Source organism: Haliaeetus albicilla, chromosome 3 (genome assembly GCF_947461875.1).
Source record: "Haliaeetus albicilla chromosome 3, bHalAlb1.1, whole genome shotgun sequence".
Taxonomy (NCBI): Eukaryota; Metazoa; Chordata; class Aves; order Accipitriformes; family Accipitridae; genus Haliaeetus; species Haliaeetus albicilla.
Window position 1 is genome coordinate 77,303,870 of NC_091485.1, and position 15,660 is coordinate 77,319,529.

Sequence of the window (15,660 nt, forward strand, 5' to 3'; positions counted from 1 at the left end):
TTAGGTACCGCAGAACATACTCTGGCCATTCAACATGTGCATTCCTCCAAACCTCTGGGGCAAATATTTCAGCCTGGCAATTTGTGACCATTCATAGTATTGATTTGTTATATAATCCGTTCTTTTGTCACCTCATTTTGAGGCAATTCCTCTGACTGTCCTCCTGTAAAGAAAGGCTTCCTACGGAGTAAATGCTACAGCAGAGAACGAACTTTGCTTTTTTTAACTATAGTCCTGTCTCTCCAGTGACCCCATTTAGACCCTCATCATCCTTGGGCTCTACATATCTTCTGCTCAGGTTCTTGCATTCAGTGTTTCTGAGCACTGCTTTTTACCTTGGCCAGTTATTTGTCAAAATCTCTTTTGGGGAACATTTGCCCTGTCTTCCTTGTTTGGACAGAGCTTTTACTTGCAGAGGATGTCTGTTAGAACTGGCAGATCACCCCCAGTACAGGCTATCCCCCCCTCAGGTGCAGCTAAACTGGCAGACAATTGGCAGAGCTGCAAGAGGGAACCAGAGTCTGCAGAAGATGGGCGGCTGTCATGGGAGTGCCATGGGGGCCTGTGGAGACACAGGCAGATAGGAAAAGTGCCCGGGATGTATTTTATGTTTGGTTCCAGCCTTTTTGTTCCTTGTCCTTGTTCCCAGCTGAACTTTTGCCTTCCACTGTGGTAAGACCCAGTGGTTTACTTTCCTGCAAGTCCTGTCTGGTAGGCACAGGAAAAGGTCATCGTGGGAGCTTTTGGCACCTGGCTTACAGACCGGCAGCAGGGTGGCATCACGGGAATGTGCGCCTGGAGGTGGCGTGGCCTGGGACATGCTTTTGCAGTCCAGGAGGTGGTGACAGGGTCTGCCAGGGTCAGCACGGGGCTCATACTGACAGCCAGCAGCCTTCCAGCAGGGATTTACCCAGGCGGGCTCAGGCAAGGGTATGCCACGGGGAGGTGGCGGCCACAGTTCAGGCCCTGTCAGAGGGCCCACGGCAGTGCCACTGGGCTGTAGCTGGTGGCATCAGTTTCCCCGGTGTCACGGTTAGAGCAGCACAGTGAGTTGCCAGGCAGGACCTGGTGGTGGCCCACACAAGGGAACGCCTCCCGTTCATTTGTACTGCGTTTCAGGGAACGGGATTTTGTGTACCATACCTGGTGTGCGCCATCAGTGCCTCCTCCTTGTCCAGTAGCCACCCTCACCGTGGTCCCTCTCAGTTAACCACACTGGCTAGCAGGAGTTACAGTCTGGAGGGAGAGAGTGACTCCCAAACCAGCAAGGAGGCACTGGTGCTTATACGGAAGCAGGGTGGAACAAATAACGAACATGCTAAAAGAAACCGGAGACGGCCAGAAAGAGAAGAAAAACATCAAACGAGCCAGAAACTTTCCAGAGCAATGAAAACATCTGCGAGACTTCTTGCTCGGAGCTGGCAAAGCAGTTTCTGGGTGTACAGTGCCTGGGCGGGCCTGGGAGCCCAGCTAACTGCTCCCCCCTGGGGTGCAGCCCCCGGCACCCAGGACGGAGCAGCGGCTGTTGGGGGAAGATGGCGAGGTGGCAGCGTCCAGGCACCACGGGAATAGAAAGGGCAGGGCTGCTGCCAGGACCGGGCGAACACGGAGACCCCGCCGAGAGGGGACTGGAGGGAGGCTGGGGCAAGGAGAGGGCCAGCCGGCGGCGGCCGGCCGGGATGGGACAGGCTCCGAGATGGGTGGCTCGGGCCTGGGAACCGGCGCTCCGAGGCGGGTGGGACAAACCCCGGCAGCCTCCCCCGGGCAGGGGTACGTGCGGGGAGCGACCGGGAGCAGCGGGGCGGGGCGGGGCGGGGGGTCCCGGGGGTGCGCGGCGCCCCTCCCGGTGGGGCGGGGCGGGGCGGGGCCGTGCGCGGCCGCACGTCCGGAGCGGGGCGGGCTGAGGCGGGGACGGCCCGGCGCGGCGCTGTCAGCCCGCGGCTCGGCTCGGCTCGGGGCGGCTGGGCTCGGAGCGGCTGGGCTCGGAGCGGGGATGGCGGTACCGGAGCCGGACGCGCGGTTGGCGCAGGAGAAGGAGGAGGAGAGCGAGGAGGAGAGCGAGATCCTGGAGGAGAGCCCCTGCGGGCGCTGGCAGAAGCGCCGTGAGCAGGTGGGCACGGGGCGCTGCGGGACGGATGCCGCCGCCGCCGCCGCTGCCGCCGCTGCTGCTGCCGCCGCCGCTGCTGCCGCCGCCGCTGCCGCCGCGGCCGGGCCCTGCGGGGCCCCGGGCTGTGCGGGGCACCGAGCGCTGCCGCGCGCCCCCGGGAGCCCGCTCGGGGGCCGGCGGCGCGGCCAGACCGTGGTTCCACCGGCCCGGGCTGGGGCTGGGGCTGGGGCTGGGGCTAGGATCGGGGCCGGGGCGGCCGCATCCCCCGGGCACGGGCAGCCCGGCCGAGACCCGGTCGGCGCCCCGCAGGTGCCCATGGTAAGGGCGATGGCCGCGGCCGGAGGGCGATGCGGAGGGTCGCTCCGGGGTGGGGAGCGAGCCGCCCGGGGCGCGGCCGGAGACGCGGGGTGCCGCGGTGCGGGGAGCCGGGCTCGCCGTGCCCCGGTGCGGGGTGCCGCGGTGCGAGGAGCCGCGGTGCGGGGAGCCGGGCCGTGCCCCGAGGGAGCGGGACAGTCCCGGGTGTGCAGCCCGCAGCGGAGGGCACCGATGCCCGAGGGACCAGCCGTGCGGGGCCGCCCCCTCGCAGCCGGCCCGCGGGCCCTGTGGGAGGGAGACCGGGCGCTGCCAGAGCCCGGTCCTGGAGGGTTTTTGCGGGGCTCGGTCTTTGAGCCGTGCCTAGTGGCAGCGGTGCGGGTGGCAGGCCGGTAACCACGGGTCGCCGGCCGGGCAGCTCCTGCGGGAATGAGGACTTGCCGGGTAAATCGTGGGGCACGGCGGTGACGGGGGGCTGGCCCCTGCACCCCTGCCTCCCGGGCTGGAGAACCCGGTTCCTCTCTCCAGACCGGGGGTTGGGACCGTTTCAGCTTATCTTGCCAGGCCAGGGGCTCAGCACAGCCCTCCTGCAGCGCATCCGTCAGGGTTTTGCAGTGTTACTATCGTCACCCCCTGCCCTCTTTCTTCCAGTCGTGTCCCCCATATCAGTGTAATGACCATCTCCCCTGAAAGTGGAGCCTGAGTCTCCCTGCCTCTGTCAGGGCAGCCAGGAACAGGGACCAAAGTCAGCGGGTGAATCCTGACCCCACGCAGGGGTGGGACAGCACTGAGAGACAGCCATCGCAGGCAGTCAGCTCCTGGAGGGTAAAAGGGCCTATCCGAGGCCAATCCTGTTCTTTATCTTCTCACCATAACCTGTTAATGACCTGTCCATACTCCATAGTGCTCTAGTCTGGCTACATGCTGCCCATGTTTTAGGCTGTTTTCCCTGTCTGGGCTTTGCTGAGATCTTAATAACCTGCTAATGTCAGTGCCATCAGCACCTGCCTTTCTTGTGTCCCTCTGCTTTCTGGTGCTTCTCCACCCACACATCATCCTTCAGTATCTGTTCCTACTATCTTACCACCTCTGCCACACATCTCCTCTACATCAGGGCCTTGCATCAGGGTGTACATGCCGCATGGCTGGTGCCTGAGCCTTGTCCCATGGTGTGCATGCAGCTGTGTGCATGCCATGTGGTGAGTGCCAGGACCCAACACCACATTCAGAATCCCGTGGCTCCTTCCCCTGCTCGTCCTTGGTGCTCTCAAAATATCAAGGTGGCACATCCAAGGTGTCAGAGCCAGCTGTATCTTTGTCTTGTGTTGTTTCCTCTATCTTTTTTGGGACGGGCTTTCCTGGCGCCCATCATCCGCCGTCCCTCTGTCTGTGCCCTGCACCTGACCAAGCTTTGGCTGCTGGTGCAGGCGTTGCAGTCCACCCTCCATGCTGCAGGTGAGATGTGGGGTAACAGTACAGGCACAGCTGACAGATGGACCCCTACCTCTCCTGTGGTCCCTCTGCCAGGGTGGCTCTGCGGGACAGCTGAAGAGGTGAGGAAAGCTGTGTGGAAACTATTTTTTTGACTGAGGATACCCTGCTGCTCCTGTAATTAGACCTACAGACTTAAAATGACCTCCAGTGTGTGTTGGAAACAAGCATCAGGGTGGAAACATTTGGTGGATGTACTGGATAAGGCCCTGTAATTTAATTGCATCTGACCTGTAGTTGCATTATGTTTTTTCACGCATTTCTTGGATGACGTGTGTTAATCTGTGACCCACCAAAACAGCCTGAAACCCCTAGCTGTCCTTGGCAAAGAAATGACTTGGAGGTCATTTCTCATTTGAACAATCTCCATCTATTTTGACCTAATGGTGACATTTAATGATGTGTATTTTAACATTTAATTTTGATGAGGGAGCTTTCTGGAGCAGTGTTGCAGTGGCTGAAACTGGCCCCTGGAGGTTTGTCCCCCTGTGCAGTGCATGGGAGAAGTGGAAATGTGGAGTGCAGCCCTGTCAGTGACAATTCCATGCATACGTTTTGGTAGTTGGTCGCTGTGCCATGCTATCCATCTGCAGGGATTTTTTCTTGCCAGAGAGGTAGGGAGGGTGGATTGGCCCTTCCAGAGTGTTGCAGGACAGCAGGCAGTGGCAGGAACGCTCCCGAGTCTTGGTGGTTTGTGATACAGTCGCACATCACAGCGATGAGTTACAGCGCTGCAAGCACATCATTGGCAACACAAGAAGCCTGCCGGCTGCTCACCAGGCCCGTGTTGCTGTGCCGAGGCAGGACTGCATGCCCCTCGGCAAGGGACCGTTCGGGTGATGGACCCAAAGGAGAGCAGCCTGTTAAACAAGTGCAGGTTTCAGGATCCAGGATCTGTAAAGCTGCCATGACAAAATGCATGTGAACTAGAACAGGGAAGTGGTAGCACTGCCTAAATTGCAAAGTGAAGGAAGTTTTGTGTAAGAGACTAGTTGCAAATTCATAGATGTTTAGTTATGTACCAGGAAGAAAAAACAGTTTGCTGTCTGTAAGCTGTCGACGTGGTATCTTCTAACATCAATGAACAGCCATTCTGTTTAACATACATTGTGATTGCCGTAAGCACTTCAAGTATTTTTACCAATGGGGATTTTCCCTCACTATCCTGTTGATTCATTGTAATTATTTATTCTCCTTAATTTGCTTTTGCCAGAGCAGTTGAGTCCTGTGCGGGATCCGCACTGCTGTGCTTGAACTAAGGTCTCGCTGTTTTGAGAATGGGTCCAGAGAGGTGGGAGAGCTGCCTGTGACCTGCCGTCTCTGCGGCAGGCAGGGAGCCCAGGCCCCTGGCTTGGAACAGTGTCTGGAGCCTGGAGAGCTGAAGTGGGCAGAGGCAAGCACCCCATATGGTGTTTTAACGCTTAAACTGTGATGCTCAGTAGTATAGGCTGAGAAGCAGTTACGATAAATTGGTAATGTGTATGTATTAATTACATGTACACAAGGATTAAACCTTTGTTTTTACATGTGGCTGTTGTAGCGGTACTCCACTGGGAGAATGCAGAGCAGCAGCTCACGACCCCACTGTCCATTCTTGCACCACACTTCAGGTACAGATGCAACAGCTAAAATATAGCCATGATCTTAATTCTGTGCTGGGTCTGTCCATGCCCACCAAAGAAGAAAACCTTTCCCTTCACAACTTCCTTTGCCTGTTTATAATGCATATATTCATGATGGATATGAAGTCACAGATTTCCACCCGCAGTTCAGGAAATAAAAGCACTTACAGTATCTCTGCAACGTATGTGGAGAAACGGTCATGTGAATCCTTTGGTGACTTCATGTTCAGTGTCAGCACAACCCGTGTTCAGAAGCCTCTTCCATTTCTCTCCCTCCTATTAGTGTGAAAGTGCAGCAAAGGAATGCTGCTGTTGTAGACTTTTCCATGTAGGAAGATGCATTTTTTTCAGCGTTGGTATGATGACTTCATTTACTTTTTCCACCCACCCTGTGGAGTAAGAGTGGTAAGGGAGAAGAAACTTGGTTTACTGCTTATGTTAAGAGTTTTGCAACTTTCCTTGTCTGAATACAGTTTCCTGAATGAACCCTAGCACCTTGTTACTACGATCAAACTGTTTCTACCCATGTTGCTTTGCTTTTGCAAACCCTTTATCCATTTGGAAAGCAGACTGTTATGTCCAGCTGATATTTGTTGACTCTGCTGTTCATGAGTGCTGGTACCACCGCATTAATCTGTAACACAGAGTGGGTTCGGGCCATTGTTTCAACAACCTCTCCAGCATCTCTCCCATCCATCTCTGGGTATCCCCGTCTGTCGGTTCTGCCTGTTGTGCTCCCTGCAGGAATGTCCTGGACTGAGCGTGCTGTGGGTTGCCTTTGGTATTCCTCAGGGCCTTTTCCCTTCGGATGAGAGCGCGTTTGCTGTGGCAAAGCTCAGCTGTGGTTTATGGGACCAAATTTTAGAGTTGCTTCTCTGCTTGTAACTCTGCCATTGCTTCTGACATGGTGTTCTGCTTTGCAGTGCTGGCAGCTCCAGCACAGCTGCTGATGGCTAGGACAGGGCTGGTTGCATTTTCACTTGAAATAGTCCATTGCTCTCCTTTTGGTCACCTTGTTTAGTAAAAGGGTTAATAACTGAATGTGTAGTAGATACCTTGAACTATGAGCTTTAAGTTCTAAAACTGGCAAGATGAAAGAAAGGAAAAAGGGAAACAATAATAGAAAGAAAGAGAAGAAATGCTGAAGTGGAATTTAAAGAAAATAAAGTGATATTAAAAAAATCTGCAAGCGGGGGAGATTTTGAAGTGTTGCTGTAGGTTCCCACGGATCAGAAAATGAGAACAAAATACCGAAAAAATAATGAGGTGCAAGGGGCTTCCCTTTTTTTACATATTAATTATGTTTGCAGTTTGCAGTGAGGATAACCGGTTCTGTGATAGATTATTTGGAAAGCATCCAACTATTTAATATTTGCCACCAGAGTTATTTTTAAAAGCTGCTTTGTTGCCAGCCCTCCCAGGAGACTGGGACTTGAAGTTGAGTTTTGTTGTGCTTTTCCAGAGCAGAGGGGATCAGCTGAAGGACGTAGCTCTTTCTTTTTGTGCCATCTATTTTTTTCTACCCCTTACTGGTTTTACAGCTTTTGTTTGCTGTTGTTTAACTTTCCAGGACGAGTTTACTTGTGAACCTGCTGACCTCAGCTGATCAGACAGGTGAATATCATAAGGCTTTGCTCTGTGCTCCAAATAGGAGGGGGCACCCCAGGTGGTTTTGATTGAAGATATTTGTGAAAGCAAGATGAAATTGTTTGAACTAAGGTGGCATAACTCACAGATAGATAAACTTTGCTGGAAGCAGACAGTGAAGTCCTATTCTCAGCACGGATTCTGAGGGTCTGGCAACAAACAAGATTTTGCATGCTAGATTTAGTGTCCTCCTCGTTACCCTTCTCATTTGTGTGGGTGATGTGCGGGGACTGTTTTGCCTTTTGCTTCAGATCTGCTTTCCCTGAGCTACTTTCTCCGTTTCAAGGATCCTTTAATCCTTCATGATCTTACCCAGTCATAACAATCCTCTGCCTTGTTCTCACTGCTGGGAGGGAGGTGACGTCAGCCGAGTGGTAAAGTTAGTGCAGAAACTTGTCCTTTTTCATGCAGTAACATGCTCTTTTATTTCCATTCATGGTCTCTGCAAGAATGCCTTTCTGTTTGCAGCTTGTTGCTCCTGGGCTGCTTGGTGTGCTTCTAAGGCACCACCTGTCTGCTCTAGCTTCTCCACCATGTCCCGAACAGATGCAGCCCAGCAGTTCCCGGGATGTTCCTCCTGTGCTCCCTCCAAACTAGTCACAAAAAAGAAGTATTACAATTACCGGCATTCTCCATGTTTTGTTCCCTTTCCTGTTCTTACCAAGCTTTTTTTGTCCTTTCATTGGTTTTCCCATGCAGGTATTTTTGTTCCCAGTGGCCAGACATTGTATGTGAGTCTTGCAGGCTTGTACACCTTTTATGTCCCTTGTCTCCTTTCTCCTTTCTCTTTGATGTAACCAGAGAACACACACAGTCCCAGAGGCTTTTATATTTTACTTCTGGGAGGTGTCCTATGGTCATGTTACAAAATGGATTAAAGGATGATCAAGTGCTCATTGGTTGGCTCTTCCATTTGACAAGTTAGCATTTGACAGTAAACACATGAAAGGCAGTGTTTTAGCATTCCCCCGTAGCAATCAGATACTGGTCAGCAAGGTGGTTTTGTTAGCTTTCATTGAAACTGCACTGCTGACAGCTTAGCTGTTAAGCTTGGGTTCGCTCTGTGCCAATGCAGCAGGAGGGCAAATCCCCCTCCCGGTGCAGTCAACAGGGTAAATCACACCAAATTCCCGTTAAGTGGGCTAATTTGTACTGGTCACTGGTCTCCCGACTGACTCATAAAGGGTTGCTTGCTGTTTGTTGTTTTCCAGCTGGGCTTGGATGACCAGCCAATGCAGCCCATTGCTTTCTGGACGAGTGCTGCAAAGCCCAACCGTCCCTGGGCGTTTGTCCCCAGTTCAGACTGGTGGGCACTGGGGGCCTGTAGCAGTGGGATGGGGTACTGCACACGCAGCCTGTCCTTGGGCACCTCCTGCCCCCACCTCCCACCCCAACCCATCCGGGCTCTGCTCGCCTGCCTGGTGCCCAGGTTTAGGCTGGTGGTGGGGATTCTTTCCCTTTCCTACTGTATTCTGCAGAGCCTTCTCTAACCCCCGCTGCAAACCTGCTGGGCTGCTGGCTGCATGTCCCCAGTTTCAGCGATGCTGCCAGTGAATTTCCAAGGTGCGGTTTAGCCAGGGAGCAAAGCTGCCTGGGCTGGGCAGTGCTCAGCTTTGGCTGACCACAGACTTGCTGACCCAGGGGCATGCAGTGCCCTGGGGGTAAAGCAAACAGCTCCCTGGGGTCCGATGTCCTGCCGTGCTGGTTCCTGAGCAGCCCCGTCCATCCGCAGGCCACGCGTGTGTGCAATGGTACGTCTAATGCCCAGGAAATAACAACACTTGTCTTGCCTTCGGCACGCGGGATCTCTCCTGGCTCTTATCTGGGCAGTGGAAAAATACTCTTCTGTCCCTTTTTCTCGGCAGTGGAAGGAGAACAGGGATCACAGTGTTTGCACCGGCAGCTGCTGGGCAAGAGGGAAGGGCAGCCAGGGGTGTGGAGAGAATGGAAAGACTTCCAGCCCTCCCTCCCACAGGCAGAGGGGACAGGCTGGCCGGTGACTGCGTTTCTGAGGAGGTCTGCTCCAGGTCCTGCTGGGAGAGGCTTCCTCTCCCTGGCTACAGGTATTAAACAATGACTTCCCTGCTGTTGCTCACAGGCAAGGGATCTCCTGGGGATGGATAGGGAGAGTTCATGGAGAAGGGCTGGATGAAGTGGATGCCCCTCATGCCCCAGGATGGGAGAGCTCTGCCACTGCACATCCTGCTGTGTTGGCTGCGAATCTGTTTCCCTCCCTCCGTCTCCTCCGTCTCCGTCTGCCTGCAGCGCAGCAGGGCACCTGGTTATTTTTACTGGTTGACTGGCTGAGTACCACTTCTGCTTTCTGCCCATAGCTCTGCTCCTTCTCTCCTCTTTGGGGTTCACTGCTCCTCCAGCATTGTCCAGGATGAGTGCCATTCACCTGCACCTGCCTCGATTCTCTCCATGATTGCACTGACATGAAACCACAGCAGAGCTCACCCTCACCCGTGCCATTGCCTCCCAGCTCTGTAAGCGGCACGCCACCATCCCTGCTCAGCTAGGGCTCTCCAGATGGTAGCGTATTAGCCCTGTATCCACGCTGGTCTGAATTAGCGCTGAGAATATGTTTTTGTGAGAGGTAGGATCAAATGCTTCACTGGAATCAAAATATTTTCCGTCTCATCTGTTCCCTTCACCTGCTAATTGTGTAACACGATCACACAGAGAGAACAGGTTTATCTGGCACCGCAGATCCCTCATCCTGCTCCTGCAGAGTCACAGGACATTGTAGGCTTGATCTGTTGCTGCTGTGGGCTGCAGATAGCAGTACGGGTGGATGTCACCCAGCTAGCTCTTCTGTCACAGCCTTTGGCATACCTGTCACAAGGTGAAATCCAGCTAGCAGTCCAGCCAGGCTCAGGAGCAGATTGCTCCATAATTGCTCGGGGCTGCTGCTGGTCCCAGCCTCCTCCCCCGGGACAAAGTGGCTATTAGTGGCAGGTCTGGTGCTTGAAACAGGGCCCTGGAAGCAGAGAGCTTGGAGCCATGCCACTGAGTCTTGGCCCCTGGGCAGCATGCTCCCAGCTCAGGAGAGCGGGATGTATCGGCTCTTCACTCAGAGAATCACACGTGCATGGCAGGACTGTGGATGAGACACCCTTGCCCCCTGGGTGCCCGCTGCCTGCACGCCGCTGCTCCCGTGGGACCTGCTCCAGCTTCTGCTCCTCGGCACAGCGGTGATCACACAGGCTCTGCCTGCCACTGCTGTTTGTTGTCCCTGTCCCTGGGTAAGCTGGAGGAAGCAGCACAGGTGTCAGAGTGGGTCCTCAGCTCTGTCAGTTCATTTTTTTTGCTTTTACATGTTTTAAAAAATTATTTCTGTGTTCCAACAGTCACCCCTGCCCTGCACATTGCAAAGCATGGGGTGGTAGAGAGAGGAGTGCAGCCTCTGTCAGAGCCAGGGAACTCGTCATTTGGAGGAGGCAAGGGGAGCCCAGCTTCAGGCAGCTGGCTGGAAAGGGAGTCCGGGCAGAGACACAGTCCTCCATCTCTGCTGCTTGCACACACTGCTCTGAAAGGACAGTCTGTGCCACCTAAGGTGCGTCCCCATGCCTTGGCAGCACCTCCTTACTAACTGTAATCTGAACAGAAGTCCCTTGAGAAGCCCAGACACAGCCTCTACTGTCGCCCAGGCTTATGAGATCCTGGAGCGGAGGGCCGGGTTGGGATTTACACTGCAAAAGTGCTCTCCCAGGCACATTGTGTTCCCTACTCAGCCTTGTGGCCCTAGCAAATCCTGCCAGTTCCCAGCGCCAAAAGGGATAACGTCGTGGTGTCATGAGGAGTCAGGTAAACTGTGTGTGCAATGAGCACTACCTTCTTCGTGTCCTGCTAGCCCTCCTCTCGTTACCAGCAACCAGGGGTTTCTGCTCTGTGGCAGAGCAGTATTGGCACTGCTCCCCTGACAGAGGTGCGTGGGGGTTGTGACCTGTAGCATCAACACGTGTCTACTGTCACTGTATGACCAGGTGGGTCCTGGTGCTCTTGCCAGCATGGCAAGCGGGTCTTGGTGAGCCTGGAGAGCCCAGGGCCCTGTAATCCAGGTAACCGCTCCTCGTTCTTGCTTGGCTCTCCCTTTGGGTGTCTGTTTGGCTTTGCCCTGTGTCCTCCAGACGGTGCCGTTTCTTACGTCCTGGCCTTCTGTCCCCAGGGCTGTCTGCAGCACCCGGAGCGGTGGCTGCTGCACTAGGGACAACTCTGCAGCCCACGGGCAGGTGGTGGGACCACGGGTGCTCGCAGGGCTGCTGCCAGCCTGCGGTGGGTGGGGAAGGGCTCCGTCCCGCATGGGCTGTGTGCCGCAGGCAGGCGGGAGCCGGGCAGCAGCTCAGCAAGTGAACTTGTCTCGGCTCCGGTATGGACAGGGCAAGCGTACAGAGTGCAGGCAGCTGCCTTGCTCTCGTGTCCATTCGTGGGCCTTTGGTTCCCAAAACTTCATCTTTCCCCTGGTCTCTGGCTCAGCAGCAGTCCAGAAAATCCCTGAAGAGGTTTGGTCCTCTTCCTTCCAGCCTCAGGATGCACAGGGGCTGTGGGTCAGCCTCCTGGTGTATCCTCCAGCTTGGCTGGGTGTCTCCTGGTGGCCTCTTTAATGGCCCCTCTGTGTTTCTCTTGGTAGTCTTTTTCAGGATGGTTATGTGATGGCAATGCCTAGGCTCAGGGTGTGAGAAGAAAACATGCCATTTCCCTCCCCTTCCCCGCTGCTGGTTTGCATCTCACCCCCTGCCCTGGCACCGACAGCCCTGTGGGGGCAAAGGGACCCTGCAGGAATGGGGGGGTGAGGGTCGCCGTCCCACTGCTCGCCCCTGCAGCCTCCTGCCTGGCACCCCCTTCCCAGCCTGCCTGCCCTGCCTGCCCCTTTGCTCTGGCCCTCCAGCACATCTCTCCCACGGTGCCTCGGGCAGCCGCCCTCCCTCCCGGCATTTGCCCTGGCTGATGGCACAGCCTGCGCTTGCCTTTCCCCAGCAGCCCCTGCCAAGCCAGGCAAAGGGAGCTTTTTCAGTGCCTTTGCCTCCTTTCTGAGCAACCTCCAGATTATCCTTCCCCTGTGCAGTAAGGCACCCGATCCAAACCCAGGTTTTCCAGGCAGGATCTGTGTGTGTTCTGCAGTGGCAAACGGTCCCGGGGGGCCAGGGCTGGTAACGTGACCCTGCCGCTGCTCGACGTTAATCAGGGCTGAGGGCTGAGGCTTTGCCTGTTGGGCTGCCTTGGAGACAAAGCAGTAAACTTAACGCCAAACTTTGGAAATTATTTGGGTAAAGTACCTGCAGGCAGGAACTGGCCTCCCTTGCAGAGGGGCTGCCTGTTGGGTTGGAGCCCCACTGGGTGCTTCTCCTGCCTGTGACAGGCAGGAGGGCAGAGGGGAGAGCGGGTGCTGGAGAAACACATCTGTGCCAGGGGATGAGGATGCAAGACAGCTGCTTGGGCATGGGCGCCTGCCTGGGTCTGGTGGTCAGACCCCACGGCTGTGCTGGGGGCTGGACCGCTTCCCTTGCCCAGAAGCTGTCTGACCCAATCCTGCTCCCCTGCTGAGGTCCTGGGAGCGGGGCCACCATGGGAGGAGGCCTCTGGGACTGCTCTGTCTTCAGTGTCCCACGGGCAGCAGGGGTGTGCTGGTCCAGATGGCGTGGAGGGGTGCTCTGGGGTGCACAGGAGGGCAGCAGGATGCCCCTGCCGAGAGATGGGGCCCGAAAGTGCTTGTCCTGAGGATGTGAGTGCAGTGTCTGGGGAGAGGCAGAGGACTGGCACAGTGCCCTCTCCTTCAGGTGCCGTGGCCCTGCCTTTTCCCCAGTCTCCTAGAGTGACCCGAGAAAGGTAACAACCCACCTTGTCCTTATTTGCTTCTCCAAATCTGGTCTAAATGCCAGTGGCAGCAGAAATGCCTTTCCATTGCTTTCCAGTCCCATGCCTGCCTTGTTTAACAGCTGCTCTCCCAAGGCCCCAGAACTATATCCCTAAGCCTTTTTCTGTGGACTCTTTCAGTCCTTGTTGACGTGAAAAGCTCAAAAGGGAGTGATTTATTGTAAAATGCAATCTGATCTTTTGTAAACCTTCACTTACTTGTCCCCAGCGATCTCTCCAGGCTGGCCTCAGCTCCTGCCAAAGGCTTTCTGGAAGCAGCCTGAGCAGGGAATTTGCCCAGTCCGGCTCTGGAGTTTTGCCTGTTCCACGTGGTGTCCACCATTAGCAGCACCTAGAGCTGCCGGGAACCCCTGAAAGGCATGGCGTGAGATAATCAAGGTGACCTGTGGCTGGTTCTTTTTGTCCCCAGTCACCTCTGTGATTATAATGCAGCATTTATTTACTTATGCAGTCTCAGAGCTCGATGTGCAAGACAGCTGTTCAGTATCAGTTTTATTGTCCTTCAGCACAAGACTGAGCACGTTCACGTCTGCACGGAACAGGGAATGTTTCCTCCCCTGTAGGCCAGTCTGATGTTCCTTGCCACCCAGAGCCTTCCAGATACCAACAGATCCACTGTCCAGAGCCTTAAGCACCAGGACACCACTTTGGGCTCAGAGAGGAGGTTGTTGAAAGCTGGGAGGCTGTGGCAGAGGGACGACCCTGGGCTTCTGCTGTGGGTCAGTCTCAGACAGGCGGCCAGTCCGTTTCAGCCTGGCTGTTCTTACGTCAAGCTCTGAGCAAGAGGGAGGTGGCATTGCCTGCCCAGGGATGGGAGGGGGCTGGCAGCCACCCAGTTCATCCAGGTGTGGGGACGGGAGGCACGGGGTGCAGTGGCCTTGCAGGTTGGGTCTTGCTGTAGGCTCAGTATCTGCCCGCAGGCACATTGTGGCCCCGCAACGAGGCAGATGAGGAGGTGGCACCTGAGGTTTTCAGACTGGGCTGTGCCTTCAAGCTGGGCATCAGTAACCTCCATGCAGAGCTCTGTTGCTCCTGCATGTCCTTGTGGTAACCAAAAGGCTGTTCAGGTCCGTGCTCTCCGTTTGACTCCTTGTTCTCGGCCTTGTGGCCACTCACTGGTTTCAGGACAGGATTCTTCTCAAGACCATGACCTGATTTTTCAGTGGCACTTTTGGGGAGAGGCGGAGGAGCAGCTTCACAGAGTGCTCTGTGGCCAGCAGACCCTCGTGCTGCGTGAGCGCTTGCCCCCAGCCACCCTCCCTCCCTCCCGGCACAGCCTCCACCGAAACCTGCCCATCCTGGCACTGGCTGCTGAGAGCTCCTGCCGAGGCTCTTTGATCCCCCTTGGCCAGGCAGTCCCTCCTGTGGCAGCCCACCCTTGCTTTCCACCAGCAGCATCTGCCTCTCCAGAAGGACCACGGCTTGGGGTTCACAGCGGCTGGCGTGACGGCCCCGCTGTGGGAGAAGCCGGGTAAGGGCTGAGCTGTCTCCCCACCGCCCGCCGGCAGTGGGTCCCCCAGCAGTGCCCTTGCTGGGCACTCCTGTGCTGGCTGTGTTTGCACTGGGAGCCCCAGGAGGCTGCTGGGACTTGCTGGGAAAGCTGTGGTCAGCGAGGCCAGCTGGCCGCATCGCTGGCTGTCCATGCTGGGCTTTGTGCGAAGCACGTGGAGCCTGTAAGTGGAGAGAACAAGTAACAGAGGTGCTTTGTGTATCCGCAGCAGGAACTGGGCCATGAGCTGCCCGTCTGTCCCTTGCTAATGAGCCGGGGGTGCTGCGTGCCTGCGCCTGTGCCCACAGCTGCCCCGTGCTGCAGCGGTCCGAGCTCCAGCGATGGGATGCTGCGTACCTGCCCCTGGAAGCAGCAGAACAATCCCCCTTTTCATCTGGCTGTCGGCAGCTCCTTGCTGCTCCTGCCGCATGGCAGACGGGAGCGGGCAGTGCTGCCTCTGCCCAAGCTGGCAGGGCTGAAGCGGGGGACCGCCATGGTCCCAGCCCCGGCCCCAGGCTTCTCCCCAGGTCCGCTGGAGGAGGTGAGGGGCAGGTCAGGGGCTGCAGGCCTGCTCCCGTGCAGGGAAGCTTTTGCAAGGGGAGAGTGAGAGCAGCAACCGCGCAGAGCCTGGTGCAGACGGCCACTTGCGACGCAGCAGGCACTGCTGCTGGGAGGCAGGACCCCCTGGTCCTGGGGCGGGGGTGTCTCTGTGCTGTTAAGCCCCTATCAGAACTGGGTGCCTTTTGAGCAGGTTTTACCCGGGCTGGAGCCGGGACCCCGTCGGTCCTGGCTGGCCTGGGGACCAGCGATCTGGTGCTGTCCTCCAGCAGGATCGGCAGAGACCCAGCGTTGGGATGGGGCTGCCATGGCTGTGTCCGTGGCCTGTGGAGGTGATGTCTGTAGAGCTGCTTGCCATGGGGTGGGTCCTGGGACGCAGCTCTGTCATCTCTGGGGACGGGAACTCATCAGACAGACTCTGGGGCATGGGGAATTGCCCCCAGTCTCCTCGGGACGTTAAAAGAGATGATGTTATGGCTTTGGTTTGTCTAGACCTTCTAATTTGCCCTGTCCATCACAAGTGTGACCATGAGCCATGGGTGTGGGTGGCTCCCCCA

At 56.2% G+C, this 15,660-nt stretch overlaps 1 protein-coding gene across 1 annotated transcript in view; it reads left to right on the top strand.

Annotated features, from left to right (window-relative positions):
- The first annotated feature begins 1,893 nt into the window (after positions 1 to 1,893).
- Positions 1,894 to 15,660, top strand: part of NRBP2 (nuclear receptor binding protein 2) — a 29,248-nt gene continuing 15,481 nt past the window's right edge. Inside the window, exon 1 of the mRNA XM_069780303.1 lies at positions 1,894 to 2,110. Within this exon, the coding sequence (XP_069636404.1) occupies positions 1,994 to 2,110 (117 nt within the window). The 5' untranslated portion in view covers positions 1,894 to 1,993. The remainder of the gene's footprint in view (positions 2,111 to 15,660) is intronic.